The 19,432-nt window shown below is 32.2% G+C and overlaps 1 protein-coding gene across 2 annotated transcripts in view; it reads left to right on the top strand.

The window, feature by feature from the left end:
- LOC143250404 (glutamate receptor ionotropic, kainate 2-like) overlaps nucleotides 1–19,432 on the top strand; it is a 260,380-nt gene that overhangs the window by 50,297 nt on the left and 190,651 nt on the right. For both annotated transcript variants that reach the window (XM_076500859.1, XM_076500860.1), the window contains exon 2: nucleotides 4,119–4,280. In XM_076500859.1, coding sequence (XP_076356974.1) covers nucleotides 4,119–4,280 — 162 coding nt within the window. The remainder of the gene's footprint in view (nucleotides 1–4,118; nucleotides 4,281–19,432) is intronic.

Here is a 19,432-nt window from a genome sequence, read left to right on the forward strand (position 1 = left end):
CTCTTACATCTCATTCGCTTCTCAAGTTAAAACTGTATAAGAGATTTACGTCTCTCCCCATATGACAACCTCTCTATCCAAGGAGCCATTCATGTAACCTTTCTCTGAATAGTATCCAACAAAGCAATGTCTTTACTGAAGTAAGGAGCCCAAGACTGAACATAATTCTCCAAACGTGGCCTTACCAGTGACCTGTACAATGAAATTAGTATCTTTATTGACTTGTATTCAATATTGCTGTGTATATAACCTACAATCCTATTTTATCTGCCTGTATGAACAGCCCGGTGCTTGTGTGTCATTAGATACTGATTGACTATTACACCAATATATCTCTTTCTTTTAGACACCGTTAAAGTTATTCCTGTCTAAAGTGTATTTATAATTCAAATTATAAACCATGTGCACTATCTTCCATTTGTTATAGTTAAAACCATCTCCTTTTTATTTATCCAACTCAATACACTATTTAAATAATTTTTTTTAGTCAACAGTATCCTGTTTATAGCTTGCAACACCCAAGGACGTAACATCGCCAGCAGCTTTCAATAATTATAGAACATTCTTTCATTTATGTTATTAACGTAAACCAAAAAGAGCATAGGTTCAAAGATAGAACCCTAAGGTACTCCACTTGTAACATTAATCCAGTTTGATTGAACTCCATTTGTAACAACCATATACTTTCTTCTCTCAAGCCACTCATCTGTCCAATAAATTAACGTATCCCACACACCTAATGATATATAGTTAACAAGTCTTTTATGTGCCACCTTGTCATATGTTTTCTAAAAATCCAGTTACATCAAATTTACACCCTTACCATCATCTACATAAACAATGACATTTGCGAAGAATGTAAAAGATTTGTAAGGAAGGATTTTCCCTAAGTGAAACCACCGTTGACTATCCGATAAGATTCTCAACTTTGTTAAATGACTTTTGAATCTCCTGTCACCCAAGTCAATACAAATTTCTTAAATCTGTGATGCTTTTCATTAAATTTATGTTTTAATTTATTTCTGAGCCAACCTGGTTTTCTGATTTACAAAAATCAAGTGTTTATGATGATTGTTGTCATAGCATAGATGTGTAACTTTGTGCTCACCAATAACCGTCAAACAGTAACGTTCACAGAATGATGACACACACTCTTAGCTCTCACGTTTCAAAACGAACAGTTGAATTCATTGTTCTGCTTTGTCAATTTATTCAGGCTAGTTCGGATTTCATGGTCTTAACAAAAACGCACCAATTTTAGACAAATACGAAATTCTTAATGAAATAATAATCATCGTTTCCTGGTCTTAAAGTAAGACTTATTATTACACAGTGTCTTTTGTTTGTTTGTTTTGGAATAAAGCTACTCGAGGGCTATCTGTGCTAGCCGTCCCTAATTTAGCAGTGTAAGACTAGGGGGAAGGCACCTAGTCATCACCACCCACCGCCAACTCTTGGGCTACTATTTTACCAAAGAATAGTGGGATTGACCGTAACATTATAACGCCCCCACGGCTAAAAGGGGCGAGCATGTTTGGCGCGACGGGGATGCGAACCCGCGACCCTCGGATTGCGAGTCGCACGCCTTAACACGCTTGGCCATGCCGGGCCGAACACAGTGTCAGATTTAATCGTTTTTCTTGGCCTGGCATGGCCAGGTGGGTTAAGGCGTTCGACTCATAATCTCAGGGTCGTGGGTTCGAATCCCCGTCATACCAAACATGCTCGCCCTTTCAGCCGTAGGGGCGTTATAATGTCACGGTCAATCCCACTATTCGTTGGTAAAAGAGTAACCCAAGAGTTGGCGGTGGGTGGTGATGACTAGCTGCCTTCCCTCTAGTCTTACACTGCTAAATTAGGGACGACTAGCACAGATAGCCCTCATTTAGCTTTGGGCGAGATTCAAAACAAATCAAACTTGTTCGTTTTTCATGTTTTTTCCTCTGGCTTACATTTTTGGTGAAACTTCTTTCTCAGATGTAACAGTTCGGGTCGAAATATGGGGATACATACTATACGTTAACTGTGTTGTTATAAAGTATTATATTATTAGGAGGGTTCTCATGGATTATTTGTTAAAAGATTATCTAAGGTATAGTTCCCAGCACGATATTTGTTCAACAACGTTTGCTAAAATACAGGCTACGTTGTAAACCTAACTCATTAAACAATATCTTAACGTATGCCTGTCTTATAAACTTTCATGCAGAATTCTGTCGCTGTCCTATGGATAACAAGCACTCTGACTGATTAACTAAAAACAGTATTAACTCACTATTCCATCTCAACCGAATATTTCATTGATGCAATCGTTCACTTCACTGGTATAAATATCTTTCGTTACTTGTTTTAGACTCATTACAGGTAACAACCAGATTATGACGTAATGATTAGCTCCCTCTACCAAACAAATGTTTAGATTAAAACAGCTTACCAAAGCAGGTAATAAAATAACAGAACTAGATGTGTTACCCTATACTGTTTAGTCTGTTATCATGAAATGGTAGTGTAATTTTTTTCACAATTCATATCACACTTGTAATTTATTGAATTTATTTTGTCATGCAGTTCAACTGAAGTTATTAAAAAAACATTGATTGAAATATAACTCTAATTACTAAGAAATAACTATAAATTTTGTTTGGTGGTTATGGATATAAAGGACTAATGTAATAAGTATGTATGTTATTAAAACACGTATTTAGAAAGATGCAGGATGTCTGTCGATTAGAGGAGATAAAGTCCTATTATTATCTTTATCTTAATAGTAAGAAATATATATAAAGTGTAAATAATAAATCTATCGCTTCTCTAGTCTTACACTGCTAAATTGGTTATGGGTAGTGCAAAAAGTTCTCGTGTGGCTTTATGCGAAATTCTAAACAAACAAACTCTAAGCTACCAGACTTCATTTACTAGCTATATAATTAATTCTCTTCTTGTTTAAAGTCCATAAGTGCTAGTTAAGTTACTACCATAGAACCAAACTGACTAGAGGAATAATTTCTCCTTTATTTCTGTTATTACAATACAAACTAAATTTTCACTTGAGAAATTACGCAAAACGACCTGTTAATCATGTAGTTTACCTTTACTGTCTCAAACTTACTTCAATTTCTTACTTGCACTCTATGTCATTCTGACATGATTTACATATCTGAACCAGCGATACATCAATATCTTAAGTTACAATTCATTCATGAAAATAGTACCTACTGACTTATTCTTACATTGTTATATATATCTAGCGATTTATTCTTACATCGTTGTAAGTACCTACTGATTTATTCTTACATTGTTGTAAGTATCTACTGATTTATTCTTACATTGTTATATATATCTAGCGATTTATTCTTACATTGTTGTAAGTACCTACTGATTTATTCGTACATTGTTGTAAGTACCTAGTGGTTTATTCATACATTGTTGTTAAGTACCTAGTGGTTTATTCTTACATTGCTGTTAAGTACCAATTGATTTATTCTTACATTGTTGTATGAACATTGTGATTTATTGTTACATTGTTGTTAAATACCTAGTGAGTTATTATTACACTGTTGTAAGTACCTACTGATTTATTCTTACATTGTTATATATATCTAGCGATTTATTCTTACATTGTTGTAAGTACCTACTGATTTATTCTTACATTGTTGTAAGTACCTACTGATTTATTCTTACATTGCTGTTAAGTACCAATTGATTTATTCTTACATTGTTGTATGAACATTGTGATTTATTGTTACATTGTTGTTAAATACCTAGTGAGTTATTATTACATTGTTGTATGAACATTGTGATTTATTGTTACATTGTTGTTAAATACCTAGTGAGTTATTATTACATTGTTGTAAGTACCTAGTGATTTATTCTTACATTGCTGTTAACTACCAATTGATTTATACATTGTTGTGTGAACATTGTGATTTATTGTTACATTGTTGTAAGTACCTGGTGATATATTCATACATTGTTGTTAACTACCTAGTGGTTTATTCTTACATTGTTATATGTACTTAGCGATTTATTCTTACATTGTTGTTAAGTACCAATTGATTTATTCTTATATTGTTGTATGTACCTACCAACTTATTGTGTTGTTTTTTTCATCTTTGCAGGTGCTTTATTTCTTGACAGTCAGAAGAACAGTCCAATAGAACTAGCTTTCAAGTATGCTGTTTATCGAATCAACAAGGATCGAACAATTCTACCAAATACAAGCTTAGTTTATGACATTAAGTACATTCCTAAACAGGACAGTTTTCGAGCGTCGAAGAAAGGTAAAAGGAATAACTTGTTTAACTCAACTCCTTATCTGTGTTTTTTTTATTTCTTATAATTTCACTTTTGGTGGAGTTTGTGATAGATCATCAGAATAATAAAATATATTTTTGTACATTTCGGATAAAAAAATAATTTTCTTTTTGCTAATTATGAGGTTAATAAATCGTTCTATGACGTTTTAATTAAAGAAGTTTTGTCATTATGTAATACTAGAATCACCATCGGATTCAGGAACAGTTCTTTCCTTTTACCTTGTACTTTTAATAGGGTTTCAGACAACACATAAACCATATTAAAAACGATAAACTAAATATTCTATTACAATTTGTAATCCATCCCATTATTTGTCGCTGGAGTACCCTCTGTGTTCACTTAGGCAATCAGTTATTAAATATAATATTTCTGGCCACTTGCTCGTTCTGAGTGTTGCAACAAACAAAACATAAAGTTATGATTTTATAAGTTAAAATATGTGCACACTATCAGTAACGAATGTTGTAAAAACAAGTCAAATTAAGTCTTCTCAACACAATATATTTTATATGTACACTACCAGTAACGAATGGTGTGAAAACAAGTCGAAATAAGTCCACTCAACACAATGTATTTTATGTACACTACCAGTAACGAATGGTGTGAAAACAAGTCAAATTTAGTCTACTCAACACAATGTAATATGTGTACACTACCAGTAACGAATGGTGTGAAAACAAGTCGAAATAAGTCCACTCAACACATTCTATTTTATGTACACTACCAGTAAGGAATGGTGTGAAAACAAGTCAAATTTAGTCTACTCAACACAATGTAATATGTGTACACTACCAGTAACGAATGTTGTAACATAAGTAGTGAATTTGATAATTAAGAAAGTGTGTAAGCTTGTAGTCATTACTTTTGTGTAATTACAAAGAATATAAATATGATCACCAGACTTGTGTCAAGTAAGTCTGGTTTGTGTTGTCTGTTGAATTACATGTATATAAACATGATCACCAGACTTGTTTCAAGTAAGTCTGGTTTGTGTTGTCTATTGAATTACATGTATATAAACATGATCACCAGACTTGTGTCAAGTAAGTCTGGTTTGTGTTGTCTGTTGAATTACATGTATATAAACATGATCACCAGACTTGTTTCAAGTAAGTCTGGTTTGTGTTGTCTATTGAATTACATGTATATAAACATGATCACCAGACTTGTGTCAAGTAAGTCTGGTTTGTGTTGTCTGTTGAATTACATGTATATAAACATGATCACCAGACTTGTGTAAAGTAAGTCTGGTTTGTGTTGTCTATTGAATTACATGTATATAAACATGATCACCAGACTTGTGTCAAGTAAGTCTGGTTTGTGTTGTCTGTTGAATTACATGTATATAAACATGATCACCAGACTTGTGTCATGTAAATCTGGTTTGTGTTGTCTGTTGAATTACATGTATATAAACATGATCACCAGACTTGTGTCAAGTAAGTCTGGTTTGTGTTGTCTATTGAATTACATGTATATAAACATGATCACCAGACTTGTGTCAAGTAAGTCTGGTTTGTGCTGTCTGTTGAATTACATGTATATAAACATGATCACCAGACTTGTGTCATGTAAATCTGGTTTGTGTTGAATTACATGTATATAAACATGATCACCAGACTTGTGTCATGTAAATCTGGTTTGTGTTGAATTACATATATATAAACATGATCACCAGACTTGTGTCAAGTAAGTCTGGTTTGTGTTGTCTGTTGAATTACATATATATATAAACATGATCACCAGACTTGTGTCATGTAAGTCTGGTTTGTGTTGAATTACATATATATAAACATGATCACCAGACTTATGTCATGTAAATCTGGTTTGTGTTGAATTACATATATCACCATTTTATTGTCTGGTTTCTTCATACCACATAGCAAAACTGGCAGTTATAGAGTCAGTTAGTTACTTATAATTAGCAGTTAGAAAGTTAGTTACTTGGGGTATAAATTGTGGTATGGATGAAGAAGATAGAAATACGTGACTTAAAACATATGTAGGTTTGAAATAAGGCAGGCAACGACAGGCTTTGTATTCCCAAGATGCTACGAGTGAAGGAACTTGGAGAGGAATATATGTGACCCATTCAGAATGGGATACAAAACGTTCTGTACATTCATCTGTAAGTGCGTCATAGAAATCACAATCAGTCCTGCTATTCGGTTTAAAGTTTTGACGAAAACCTTGTTATTGTGTCATGTGCTTCTAGCTGGCTCTCCTCTGGTCTCTAACAAAACCATTGTCGTGTTATGTGCTAATGACTGTCTCTCCTTTTATCACAAACACAACCATTGTCGTTTTGTGTACTACTGATTGTGTCTCCTTTTGTCACTAACTCAACCCTTGTCGTGTCATGTGCTACTGACTGTCACTCCTCTAGTCAATAACAAAAGAACAGGACCATCTACAAATGGGAGGTATTACATTTCTAGTTATTTCATGTTTTAGTGAATTTATTTATAGGATCTGTCTACGGATTACTCTGAACAGAATAAGATATAATCCAGATAATAATCTTTGTGAATGTACAAGTTGGATCATATGTAGGTGTGTGAGTGTAACAAAATGGATAACAAAATGAAAATGTTGGTCAGTATTGTAATACCAGATTTGATATTTTATTAGTTCGATCTGAACAACAAATAAAACAGATTAACGAACCTCAGACCCAGACATGCTGACCACAGACATCAACCAAGTAACAGTCACGGTTAGTTTTAACAGGAAAACAAATACAATGTCTCATCAATAACGGTGTGTTAAGTGTGTGTGAACCTTGGATCCATCAATTTACAAACAGACATGCTAACTACGTTACCAGAAAAACAAATACAATGTCTCATCTATAACGGTGTGTTAAGTGTGAGTGAACCTTGGATCCATCAATTTACAAACAGGCATGCTAACTACGTTAACAGGAAAACAAATACAATGTCTCATCTATAACGGTGTGTTAAGTGTGTGTGAACCTGAGATCCATCAATTTACAAACAGGCATGCTAACTACGTTAACAGAAAAAACAAATACAATGTCTCATCTATAACGGTGTGTTAAGTGTGTGTGAACCTTGGATCCATCAATTTACAAACAGACATGCTAACTACGTTAACAGGAAAACAAATACAATGTCTCATCTATAACGGTGTGTTAAGTGTGTGTGAACCTGAGATCCATCAATTTACAAACAGGCATGCTAACTACGTTAACAGGAAAACAAATACAATGTCTCATCTAAACGGTGTGTTAAGTGTGTGTGAACCTTGGATCCATCAATTTACAAACAGGCATGCTAACTACATTAACAGGAAAACAAATACAATGTCTCATCTATAACGGTGTGTTAAGTGTGTGTGAACCTTGGATCCATCAATTTACAAACAGGCATGCTAACTACGTTAACAGGAAAACAAATACAATGTCTCATCTATAACGGTGTGTTAAGTGTGTATGAACCTTGGATCCATCAATTTACAAACAGGCATGCTAACTACGTTAACAGAAAAAACAAATACAATGTCTCATCTATAACGGTGTGTTAAGTGTGTGTGAACCTTGGATCCATCAATTTACAAACAGGCATGCTTACTACGTTCAAGTATATTTCGCTTTATACAAGTTTTAATTCAACGTTTAAAACAAAGATTTCCTGTTCAAAACTCTTTTGTTTAAAGAATCTCTAACTCATATTTAAACGAGTTTTTATTTTAACAGTAAGGGCCTGCCATGGTTCATCGTTAGAGCGTTGTGTTCGCAGTATGCAAGTCATAAGTTCGAATCCTGTTACGAAAGATAAATGCCCCCTCACTCGTATTGGGGTTACAATGTGTTGGTTAACCTTAAATTTCCTGCTATTAATTTATAAAGAAGTATGTAACAGTTGGCGGGCAGTGATGTTGACTAACATTCTTTTCTCTAATCTATAATTTGTCAATTAGGGTCGAGTAGCTTCGTACAGAAAGTGAAAAAACAAAACAGAAAAGTCTATATCTCTAGATTACGTTCGACTTCAAATTGAATGTTTTATGGCTTTAACTTATCAAGTGTAATGATCATGCCATTAGAATCGTTCAATATCAACAGAGTAGAAAAAAATACCTAAAAACGTGATAACGAAGGAGAGTGTTTTCGTTTAAACTGGAAATTACTTTATCGGTTCCAAAACGTGTTTCAAATACAAAGGATCCATCACCAACTAATCACTTCAGGCTGTTGCTTGTAACTCAACACTTATACCGAATCCACTGTCTACCTACATACATACATATTCATACGTGAACACATAAAACCATTAAAGGAAGAAAGTATCCAATTCGATTTAAACAAATTGAAGCAACGTGTAACTCGTAAAGAACACATGAGGTTTAAAGAAACTAAAACAATGGATACTACTAATTGTACGTCTGCTGTTTAAACCAACTAAAATAATGGGTAATACAAACTGTAGTCTGTTGTTTAAAGAAACTAAAACAGTGGGTACTGCAAATTTTACGTCTGTTGTTTAAAGAAACTTAAATAAGGGGTACTACAAACTGTATGTCTGTTGTTTACACAAACTAAAACAATGGGTACTACAAATTGTACGTCTGTTGTTTATAGAAACTAAAATAATGGGTACTACAAACTGTTCGTCTGTTGTTTGAAGAAACCAAAACAATGGGTACTACAAACTGTATGTCTGTTGTTTACACAAACTAAAACAATGGGTACTACAAACTGTACGTCTGTTGTTTAAAGAAACTAAAACAATGGGTACTAATAACTATACGTCTGTTGTTTAAAGAAACCAAAACAATGGGTACTAATAACTATACGTCTGTTGTTTAAAGAAACTAAAACAATGGGTACTAATAACTATACGTCTGTTGTTTAAAGAAACTAAAACAATGGGTACTAATAACTATACGTCTGTTGTTTAAAGAAACTAAAACAATGGGTACTAATAACTATACGTCTGTTGTTTAAAGAAACTAAAACAATGGGTACTAATAACTATACGTCTGCTGTTTCAATAAATTAAAACAATGGGTACTGCTAATTGTACGACTGCTGTTTAAACAAACTAAAACAATGGATACTACCAATTGTACGTCTGCTGTTTAAACAAACTAAAACAATGGATACTACCAATTGTACGTCTACAGTTTAAACAAACTGAAACAATAGATACTTCTAATTGTACGTTTGCTGTTCAAACAAACTAAAACAATGGGTACTACCAACAGTTTGTCCGATGTTTAAACAAACTAAAACAATGGGTACTACCAACAGTTTGTCCGATGTTTAAACAAACTAAACAATGGGTACTACCAACTGTTTGTCCGATGTTTAAACAAACTAAAACAATGGGTACTACCAACAGTTTGTCCGATGTTTAAACAAACTAAACAATGGGTACTACCAACAGTTTTTCCGATGTTTAAACAAACTAAAACAATGGGTACCACCAACAGTTTGTCCGATGTTTAAACAAACTAAAACAATGGGTACTACCAACAGTTTGTCCGATGTTTAAACAAACTAAAACAATGGGTACTACCAACAGTTTGTCCAATGTTTAAACAATCTAAAACAATGGGTACTACCAACAGTTTGTCCGATGTTTAAACAAACTAAACAATGGGTACTACCAACAGTTTGTCCGATGTTTAAACAAACTAAAACAATGGGTACTACCAACAGTTTGTCCGATGTTTAAACAAACTAATACAATGGGTACTACCAACAGTTTGTCCGATGTTTAAACAAACTAAACAATGGGTACTACCAACAGTTTGTCCGATGTTTAAACAAACTAAACAATGGGTACTACCAACAGTTTGTCCGATGTTTAAACAAACTAAAACAATGGGTACTACCAACAGTTTGTCCGATGTTTAAACAAACTAAAACAATGGGTACTACCAACAGTTTGTCCGATGTTTAAACAAACTAAAACAATGGGTACTACCAACAGTTTGTCCGATGTTTAAACAAACTAAACAATGGGTACTACCAACAGTTTGTCCGATGTTTAAACAAATTAAAAGAATTGGTACCCGTTTACCCTCTCGTCCCTAAGACATGTTCCCGGCAACGGTCATTTGTAAACTCTCTCTTTGTTAACCTGAAGATGAACTTAGAAGGTCAATACGTTGTTCTTTGCTCTAAGTGTTAGTACCAGTTAGTACCAGTCGTCCTGAGATATATTTTTACTTCAGGTGAATTTCTCGTCATTACTGTTTATAAATTGACGAGATTGAAGCGAGTTGTAGTATAATATATATTAAAACGTTTGTAACCTTTATAAGAACCAGTTAGACTGAACAAGTGACACCTGTGCGTTGACAGTAAACTGTAGTGTAAAAACGTACCTGATTTTCAAGTGAACATATTCGTATTATTGTTTTATTGGAAAAAAAGCGATGGAAAACATTAAACAAAACGGTAACGTTTACAAAAATATTTGTAACAGTTTTTCCTAAATTGTTACTGTTGTATTTCCTTCTGTTGTGTTGAAACAACGGTTCTGGGATCTGTGTGAAACCACTATAAGCTGTACTTGTTCAGATGTAGAAACAGAAAATGTGCTGTCAAATAAGCCATTTGTTTCAATTCCAGATGATTTACTTAATAGGTTTTGAAGAAATCTTGAAATTACATCGATGTATTATTCAGTTTCTTAGAGCACTTCAGATCTGTTTCCTAAAGTGGCCTCCAGAGATCGCTGTGTTGTTTCAAAGTTTATCATTATTTTACTCAACACAATATAACAGGGTGTGTAACAATAAGGGTGGCCCCCACAACAATGTCTTTAAAACATCCTCGCGACAACTGCTCAATAATAAAATGTATTTAATATTAAAAGATTTCCTTTCACCGTTGATGTTCGAAAACACTTACATCTATAATGTTCAGATCCGTTTCATGTTTAGTTTAGATATGATGCACATGCTGGAGTTTCAGTTTGAATTACTTTTTGCCAGCCGAAGTAATGAGACTGGAAGCGTTCCAAACGAGTTCCGAACAAGGAATCTTCACCGTATGAAATATAACTAAAGCAGCAAAACGATTTCTGAAGTATTTCTATCCATCATTTTCAAAATCTCCGTAATTTGTAGGAGTCTCAAAAAATAAAGAAATTATAAATACCTGATAAAGTTGTCGATATAGGTTCGTCTTGTCAAAATTCCAGGATTGTTTATCTCATCTTGAGTCTGAGTTTCTTAATCTAAATGACTATATAAGCTGTATCTATCTTTCATTTCGACTCACACAACAGATGCAGTAAACCTGGGTGTTTCTTTCTAACACAGTTTTTCGATGTTTGGCTGAACACAAGCAAAGAGAAAACCTGTGATACATTTTGTGCTGTTGTTAAAAACCTTCAGACAGATATCTACTTTAACTAGAAACTTATATCGGTAAACGAGAGAGATTCTCATAAGTCTTGGTAAGAAGAATATAATTCTGTGTCCTTTGTTCCACTACAAATTTAGAACAAATCTGCTACCATGATTTCCCATTGCACCTACATCAATACAATAACTGTACCTTGTGGCCCAAGAATTCCTAATATATGTACATTATAATTACATCAAAACAATAACTGTACCTTGTGGCCCAAGAATTCATAATATATGTACATTATAATTACATCAATACAATAACTGTACCTTGTGGCTCAATATTTCCTAAAATATGTACATTATAATTACATCAATACAATAACTGTAACTTGTGGCCCAAGATTTCCTAATATATGTACATTATAATTACATCAATACAATAACTGTACCTTGTATTTAAGATTTCCTAATATATGTACATCATAATTACATCAATACAGTAACTGTACCTTGTGGCCCAAGATTTCCTAATATGTGTACATTATAATTACATCAATACAGTAACTGTACCTTGTGGCCCAAGATTTCCTAATATATGTACATTATAATTACATCAATACAATAATTGTACCTTGTGGCCCAAGAATTCCTAATATATGTGCATTATAATTACATCAATACAATAACTGTGCCTTATGGCCCAAGATTTCCTAATATATGTACATTATAATTACATCAATACAATAACTGTACATTGTAGACCAAGAATTCCTAATATATGTACATTATAATTACATCAATACAATAACTGTACCTTGTGGCCCAAGAATTCCTAATATATGTACATTATAATTACATCAATACAATAACTGTACCTTGTGGCCCAAGATTTCCTAATATATGTACATTATAATTACATCAATACAGTAACTGCACCTTGTGGCCCAAGATTTCCTAATATGTGTACATTATAATTACATCAATACAGTAACTGTACCTTGTAGACCAAGATTTCTTAATATATGTACATTATAATTACATCAATAAAATAACTGTACCTTGTGGCCCAAGATTTCCTAATATATGTACATTATAATTACATCAATACAATAACTGTGCCATGTATTTAAGATTTCCTGATATATGTACATTATAATTACATCAATAAAATAACTGTACCTTGTATTTAAAAATTCTAATATATGTACATTATAATTACATCAATACAATAACTGTACCATGTATTTAAGATTTCCTGATATATGTACATTATAATTACATCAATACAATAACTGTACCTTGTGGCCCAAGAATTCTAATATATGTACATTATAATTACATCAATACAATAACTGTACCTTGTATTTAAGAATTCCTAATATATGTACATTATAATTACATCAATACAATAACTGTGCCTTGTGGCCCAAGATTTCCTAATATGTGTACATTATAATTACATCAATACAGTAACTGTACCTTCTAGACCAAGATTTCTTAATATATGTACATTATAATTACATCAATAAAATAATTGTACCTTGTGGCCCAAGATTTCCTAATATATGTAAATTATAATTACATCAATACAATAACTGTACCTTGTGGCCCAAGATTTCCTAATATATGTACATTATAAATACATCAATACAATATGTGTACCTTGTGGCCCAAGATTTCCTAATATATGTACATTATAATTACATCAATACAGTAACTGTACCTTGTGGCCCAAGATTTCCTAATATGTGTACATTATAATTACATCAATACAGTAACTGTACCTTGTGGCCCAAGATTTCCTAATATATGTACATTATAATTACATCAATACAATAACTGTACCATGTGGCCCAAGATTTCCTGATATATGTACATTGTAATTACATCAATACAATAACTGTACCTTGTAGACCAAGAATTCCTAATATATGTACATTATAATTACATCAATACAATAACTGTACCATGTGGCCCAAGATTTCCTAATATATGTACATTATAATTACATAAATACAATAACTGTACCTTGTGGCCCAAGATTTCCTAATATATGTACATTATAAATACATCAATAAAATAACTGTACCTTGTGGCCCAAGAAATTCTAATATATGTACATTATAATTACATCAATACAATAACTGTACCTTGTATTTGGCCCAAGAATTCCTAATATATGTACATTATAATTACATCAATACAATAACTGTACCTTGTGGCCCAAAATTTCCTAATATATGTACATTATAATTGCATCAATACAGTAACTGTACCTTGTGGCCCAAGATTTCCTAATATGTGTACATTATAATTACATCAATACAGTAACTGTACCTTGTAGACCAAGATTTCTTAATATATGTACATTATAATTACATCAATAAAATAATTGTACCTTGTGGCCCAAGATTTCCTAATATATGTACATTATAATTACATCAATACAATAATTGTAACTTGTGGCCCAAGAATTCCTAATATATGTACATTATAATTACATCAATACAATAATTGTACCTTGTGGCCCAAGAATTTCTAATATATGTACATTATAATTACATCAATACAATAACTGTACCTTGTGGCCCAAGAATTCCTAATATATGTACATTATAATTACATCAATACAATAACTGTACCTTGTGGCCCAAGAATTCCTAATATATGTACATTATAATTACATCAATACAATAACTGTACCTTGTGGCCCAAGAATTCCTAATATATGTACATTATAATTACATCAATACAATTACTGAGCCTTGTGGCCCAAGAATTCCTAATATGTGTACATTATAATTACATCAATACAGTAACTGTACCTTGTAGACCAAGATTTCTTAATATATGTACATTATAATTACATCAATAAAATAATTGTACCTTGTGGCCCAAGATTTCCTAATATATGTAAATTATAATTACATCAATACAATAACTGTAACTTGTGGCCCAAGATTTCCTAATATATGTACATTATAATTACATAAATACAATAACTGTACCTTGTGGCCCAAGATTTTCTAATATATGTACATTATAAATACATCAATACAATAAGTGTACCTTGTGGCCCAAGATTTCCTAATATATGTACATTATAATTACATCAATACAATAATTGTACCTTGTGGCCCAAGATTTCCTAATATATGTACATTATAATTACATCAATACAATAACTGTACCTTGTGGCCCAAGATTTCCTAATATATATACATTATAATTACATCAATACAATAACTGTACCATGTATTTAAGATTTCCTAATATATGTACATTATAATTACATAAATACAATAACCATTACCTTGTGGCCCAAGATTTCCTAATATATGTACATTATAATTACATCAATACAATAACTGTACCTTGTGGCCCAAGAATTCCTAATATATGTACATTATAATTACATCAATACAATAACTGTACCTTGTGGCCCAAAATTTCCTAATATATGTACATTATAATTGCATCAATACAGTAACTGTACCTTGTGGTCCAAGATTTCCTAATATGTGTACATTATAATTACATCAATACAGTAACTGTACCTTGTAGACCAAGATTTCTTAATATATGTACATTATAATTACATCAATAAAATAATTGTAGCTTGTGGCCCAAAATTTCCTAATATATGTACATTATAATTACATCAATACAATAATTGTACCTTGTGGCCCAAGAATTTCTAATATATGTACATTATAATTACATCAATACAATAACTGTACCTTGTGGCCCAAGAATTCCTAATATATGTACATTATAATTACATCAATACAATAACTGTACCTTGTGGCCCAAGAATTCCTAATATAGGTACATTATAATTACATCAATACAATAACTGTACCTTGTGGCCCAAGAATTCCTAATATATGTACATTATAATTACATCAATACAATTACTGAGCCTTGTGGCCCAAGAATTCCTAATATATGTACATTATAATTACATCAATACAATAACTGTGCCTTGTGGCCCAAGATTTCCTAATATATATACATTATAATTACATCAATACAATAACTGTGCCTTATGGCCCAAGATTTCCTAATATATGTACATTATAATTACTTTAATACAATAACTGTGCCTTGTGGCCCAAGATTTCCTAATATATGTACATTATAATTACATCAATACAATAACTTACCTTGTGGACCAATATTTCCTAATATATGTACATTATAATTACAGCAATACAATAACTGTGCCTTGTGGCCCAAGATTTCCTAATATATGTACATTATAATTACATCAATACAATAACTTACCTTGTGGACCAATATTTCCTAATATATGTACATTATAATTAGAGCAATACAATAACTGTGCCTTGTGGCCCAAGATTTCCTAATATATGTACATTATAGTTACAGCAATACAATAACTGTACCTTGTGCCCAAGATTTCCTACTATACCTACATCAATATAAGAACTCTAGTTTCATGTAATGAAAACATGGTATAACAAACTAATTTATCCAGCAAGTAACTGTTCTACAAACTCTTAGAATCCTCATGTGTCTTTTACACAAGGAATACAACCAGTAACTGTTTACCAAACACCCATTGCAACTATTATCTGCTTAATGGAATCCTGATACAAGTAGCAACTGTTTAATGAACTAGTGATACAAGTAGTAACTGTTTTATCTGTTTAATGAACTCTTGATACTAGTAGTAACTGTTTACTGATAGAAGTAGTAACTGTTTACTGATAGAAGTAGTATCTGTTTACTGATACAACTTGTAAGTGGTCATGAACTACTTACTGATAGAAGTAGTAACTGTTTACTGATAGAAGTAGTAACTGTTTACTGATAGAAGTAGTAACTGTTTACTGATACAACTTGTGAGTGGTCATGAACTACTTACTGATAGAAGTTGTAACTGTTTACTGATAGAAGTAGTAACTGTTTACTGATACAACTTGTGAGTGGTCATGAACTACTTACTGATAGAAGTTGTAACTGTTTACTGATAGAAGTAGTAACTGTTTACTGATACAACTTGTGAGTGGTCATGAACTACTTACTGATAGAAGTTGTAACTGTTTACTGATACAACTTGTGAGTGGTCATGAACTACTTGCTGATAGAAGTAGTAACTGTTTACTGATACAACTTGTAAGTGGGCATGAACCTCCGTGTGTATTTCTCATTTTTTGAGGAACATTTATATCCTCATTAAAATAAAGATACTATAACTGAGTGTTAGTTTGTCAATATATGTACAGAACAGAGATAGAAACCTGCAGATAGGCATGTGAATGTAACAATACTTCTCTCATGCAGATAGGCAAGTGAATTTAACAATACTTCTCTCCTGCAGATAGGCATGTGAATGTAACAATACTTTCCTCTTTTCAAAACTAAAATATATAAATATATATTGTAACGTATTAAAAAACAATCTACTCCCAAAGTCAGAGTCACCAAGACTTAAAAGAATCTTAAATTGAAGAAAAAAATAATTTCAAAACACACCAGGAAACAAAAATATAACTTTCTCTTTTTGCCTGAGAAAAATATATAAATTATATATATTTTTACTTACATGTTTCCTTCAGATAATGAATGTCTTTTGTATGATTTTTTTATGTTTAAAATGCTTGCTTTAACTATTCAAAATGACAGGTGGGGTTCATCGAAACTACTGATGGTAATCAATTTCATATTTTGTGAACTTGTGTTTCTTCTTCGTTAATTAATTTGTACTCAAAAAGCTGTGAATCTTTGTTAACACTTGCTAGGAAAGAGAAACTTGTAAAACACAATCCTTTACCTAAGCAACACAGATGTTGATGTTTAATGACAAAAGTCTTAAATTCAGATATTCAGGGTGGATAAGGTGTAACAGCAAAATATAAAATGATACATTTCTTGTGTGGAAACAGGAAAATCACTTTAATATAGCCATGATCTTTGTGCATAATCACCATGTTACTACATAAACCACCACCGTGTCATCAGGTTGCTTGTTAAACAAGCACAATGCCACCTGGTTACTAGGTTAATTACTACAACGACACAATGCAACTATCTAAACAACTATAATGTCACCAGGCTACTTCGTAATTGACCAAAATGTCACCATGTTACTTTATTAAAAACATAATGTTACCAGGTTGGTACAAAAACAACCACAATGTCACCTGATTACTAGGTAAACAACAATAATGTTACCACGTTACTATATAAACAACTACAAAGTCACCAGGTTACTAAGTAAACAACCACAATGTCACCACGTTACTATATAAAGAAATATAGTGTCACCATGTTACTATATAAATAATTATAATGTTACTATGTTACTACATAAACCACCACAGTGTCACCAGGCTCTTTGTTAAACAAGTACAATTTTACCAAACTACAAGGTAAACTATCACAACGACACTATGTAACTATCTAAACAAATATAAAATCACCACACAACTTCGTAAAAACCACAATGTCACCATATTACTATATAAAGAACAACATGCAACCATATTATTATATAAAAAAATGTCATCATCTAACTAGGTATACAACAATAATTTTACCATATTACTCTATAAACAACTATAATTTTACTAAGTTACAATGTAAACAACAACAACATAATAGATACACTAGTAAAGAATCAGAATGTTTCTGGTAAAATCATTGTAACGTCACATAGTTTGAAGGTAAACTAGAACAATATCACATTATTGGAAGGTAATCCAGTGTAACGTCACATAGTTTGAAAGTAAACTGGTACAATATCACATTATTTGAGGGTAATCCAGTGTAACGTCACATAGTTTGAAAGTAAACTAGTACAATGTCACATTATTGGAAGGTAATCCAGTGTAACGTCACATAGTTTGAAGGTAAACTAGAACAATATCACATTATTTGAGGGTAATCCAGTGTAACGTCACATTCTTTGAAGGTAAACTAGTACAATGTCACATTATTGGAAGGTAATCCAGTGTAACGTCACATAGTTTGAAAGTAAACTGGTACAATATCACATTATTTGAGGGTAATCCAGTGTAACGTCACATAGTTTGAAAGTAAACTAGTACAATGTCACATTATTGGAAGGTAATCCAGTGTAACGTCACATAGTTTGAAGGTAAACTAGAACAATATCACATTATTTGAGGGTAATCCAGTGTATCGTCACATTGTTTGAAGGTAAACTAGAACAATGTCACATTATTTGAGGGTAATCTAGTGTATCGTCACATTGTTTGAAGGTAAACTAGAACAATATCACATTATTTGAGGGTAATCTAGTGTATCGTCACATTGTTTGAAGGTAAACTAGAACAATATCACATTATTTGAGGGTAATCCAGTGTAACGTCACATTCTTTGAAGGTAAACTAGTACAATGTCACATTATTTGAGGGTAATCTAGTGTATCGTCACATTGTTTGAAGGTAAACTAGAACAATATCACATTATTTGAGGGTAATCTAGTGTATCGTCACATTGTTTGAAGGTAAACTAGAACAATATCACATTATTTGAGGGTAATCCAGTGTAACGTCACATTCTTTGAAGGTAAACTAGTACAATGTCACATTATTTGAGGGTAATCTAGTGTATCGTCACTATGTTTGAAGGTAAACTAGAACAATATCACATTATTTGAGGGTAATCCAGTGTAACGTCACATTCTTTGAAGGTAAACTAGTACAATGTCACATTATTGGAAGGTAATCCAGTGTAACGTCACATAGTTTGAAGGTAAACTAGAACAATATCACATTATTTGAGGGTAATC

This window comes from Tachypleus tridentatus, chromosome 5 (assembly GCF_004210375.1).
Source record: "Tachypleus tridentatus isolate NWPU-2018 chromosome 5, ASM421037v1, whole genome shotgun sequence".
Taxonomy (NCBI): domain Eukaryota; kingdom Metazoa; phylum Arthropoda; class Merostomata; order Xiphosura; family Limulidae; genus Tachypleus; species Tachypleus tridentatus.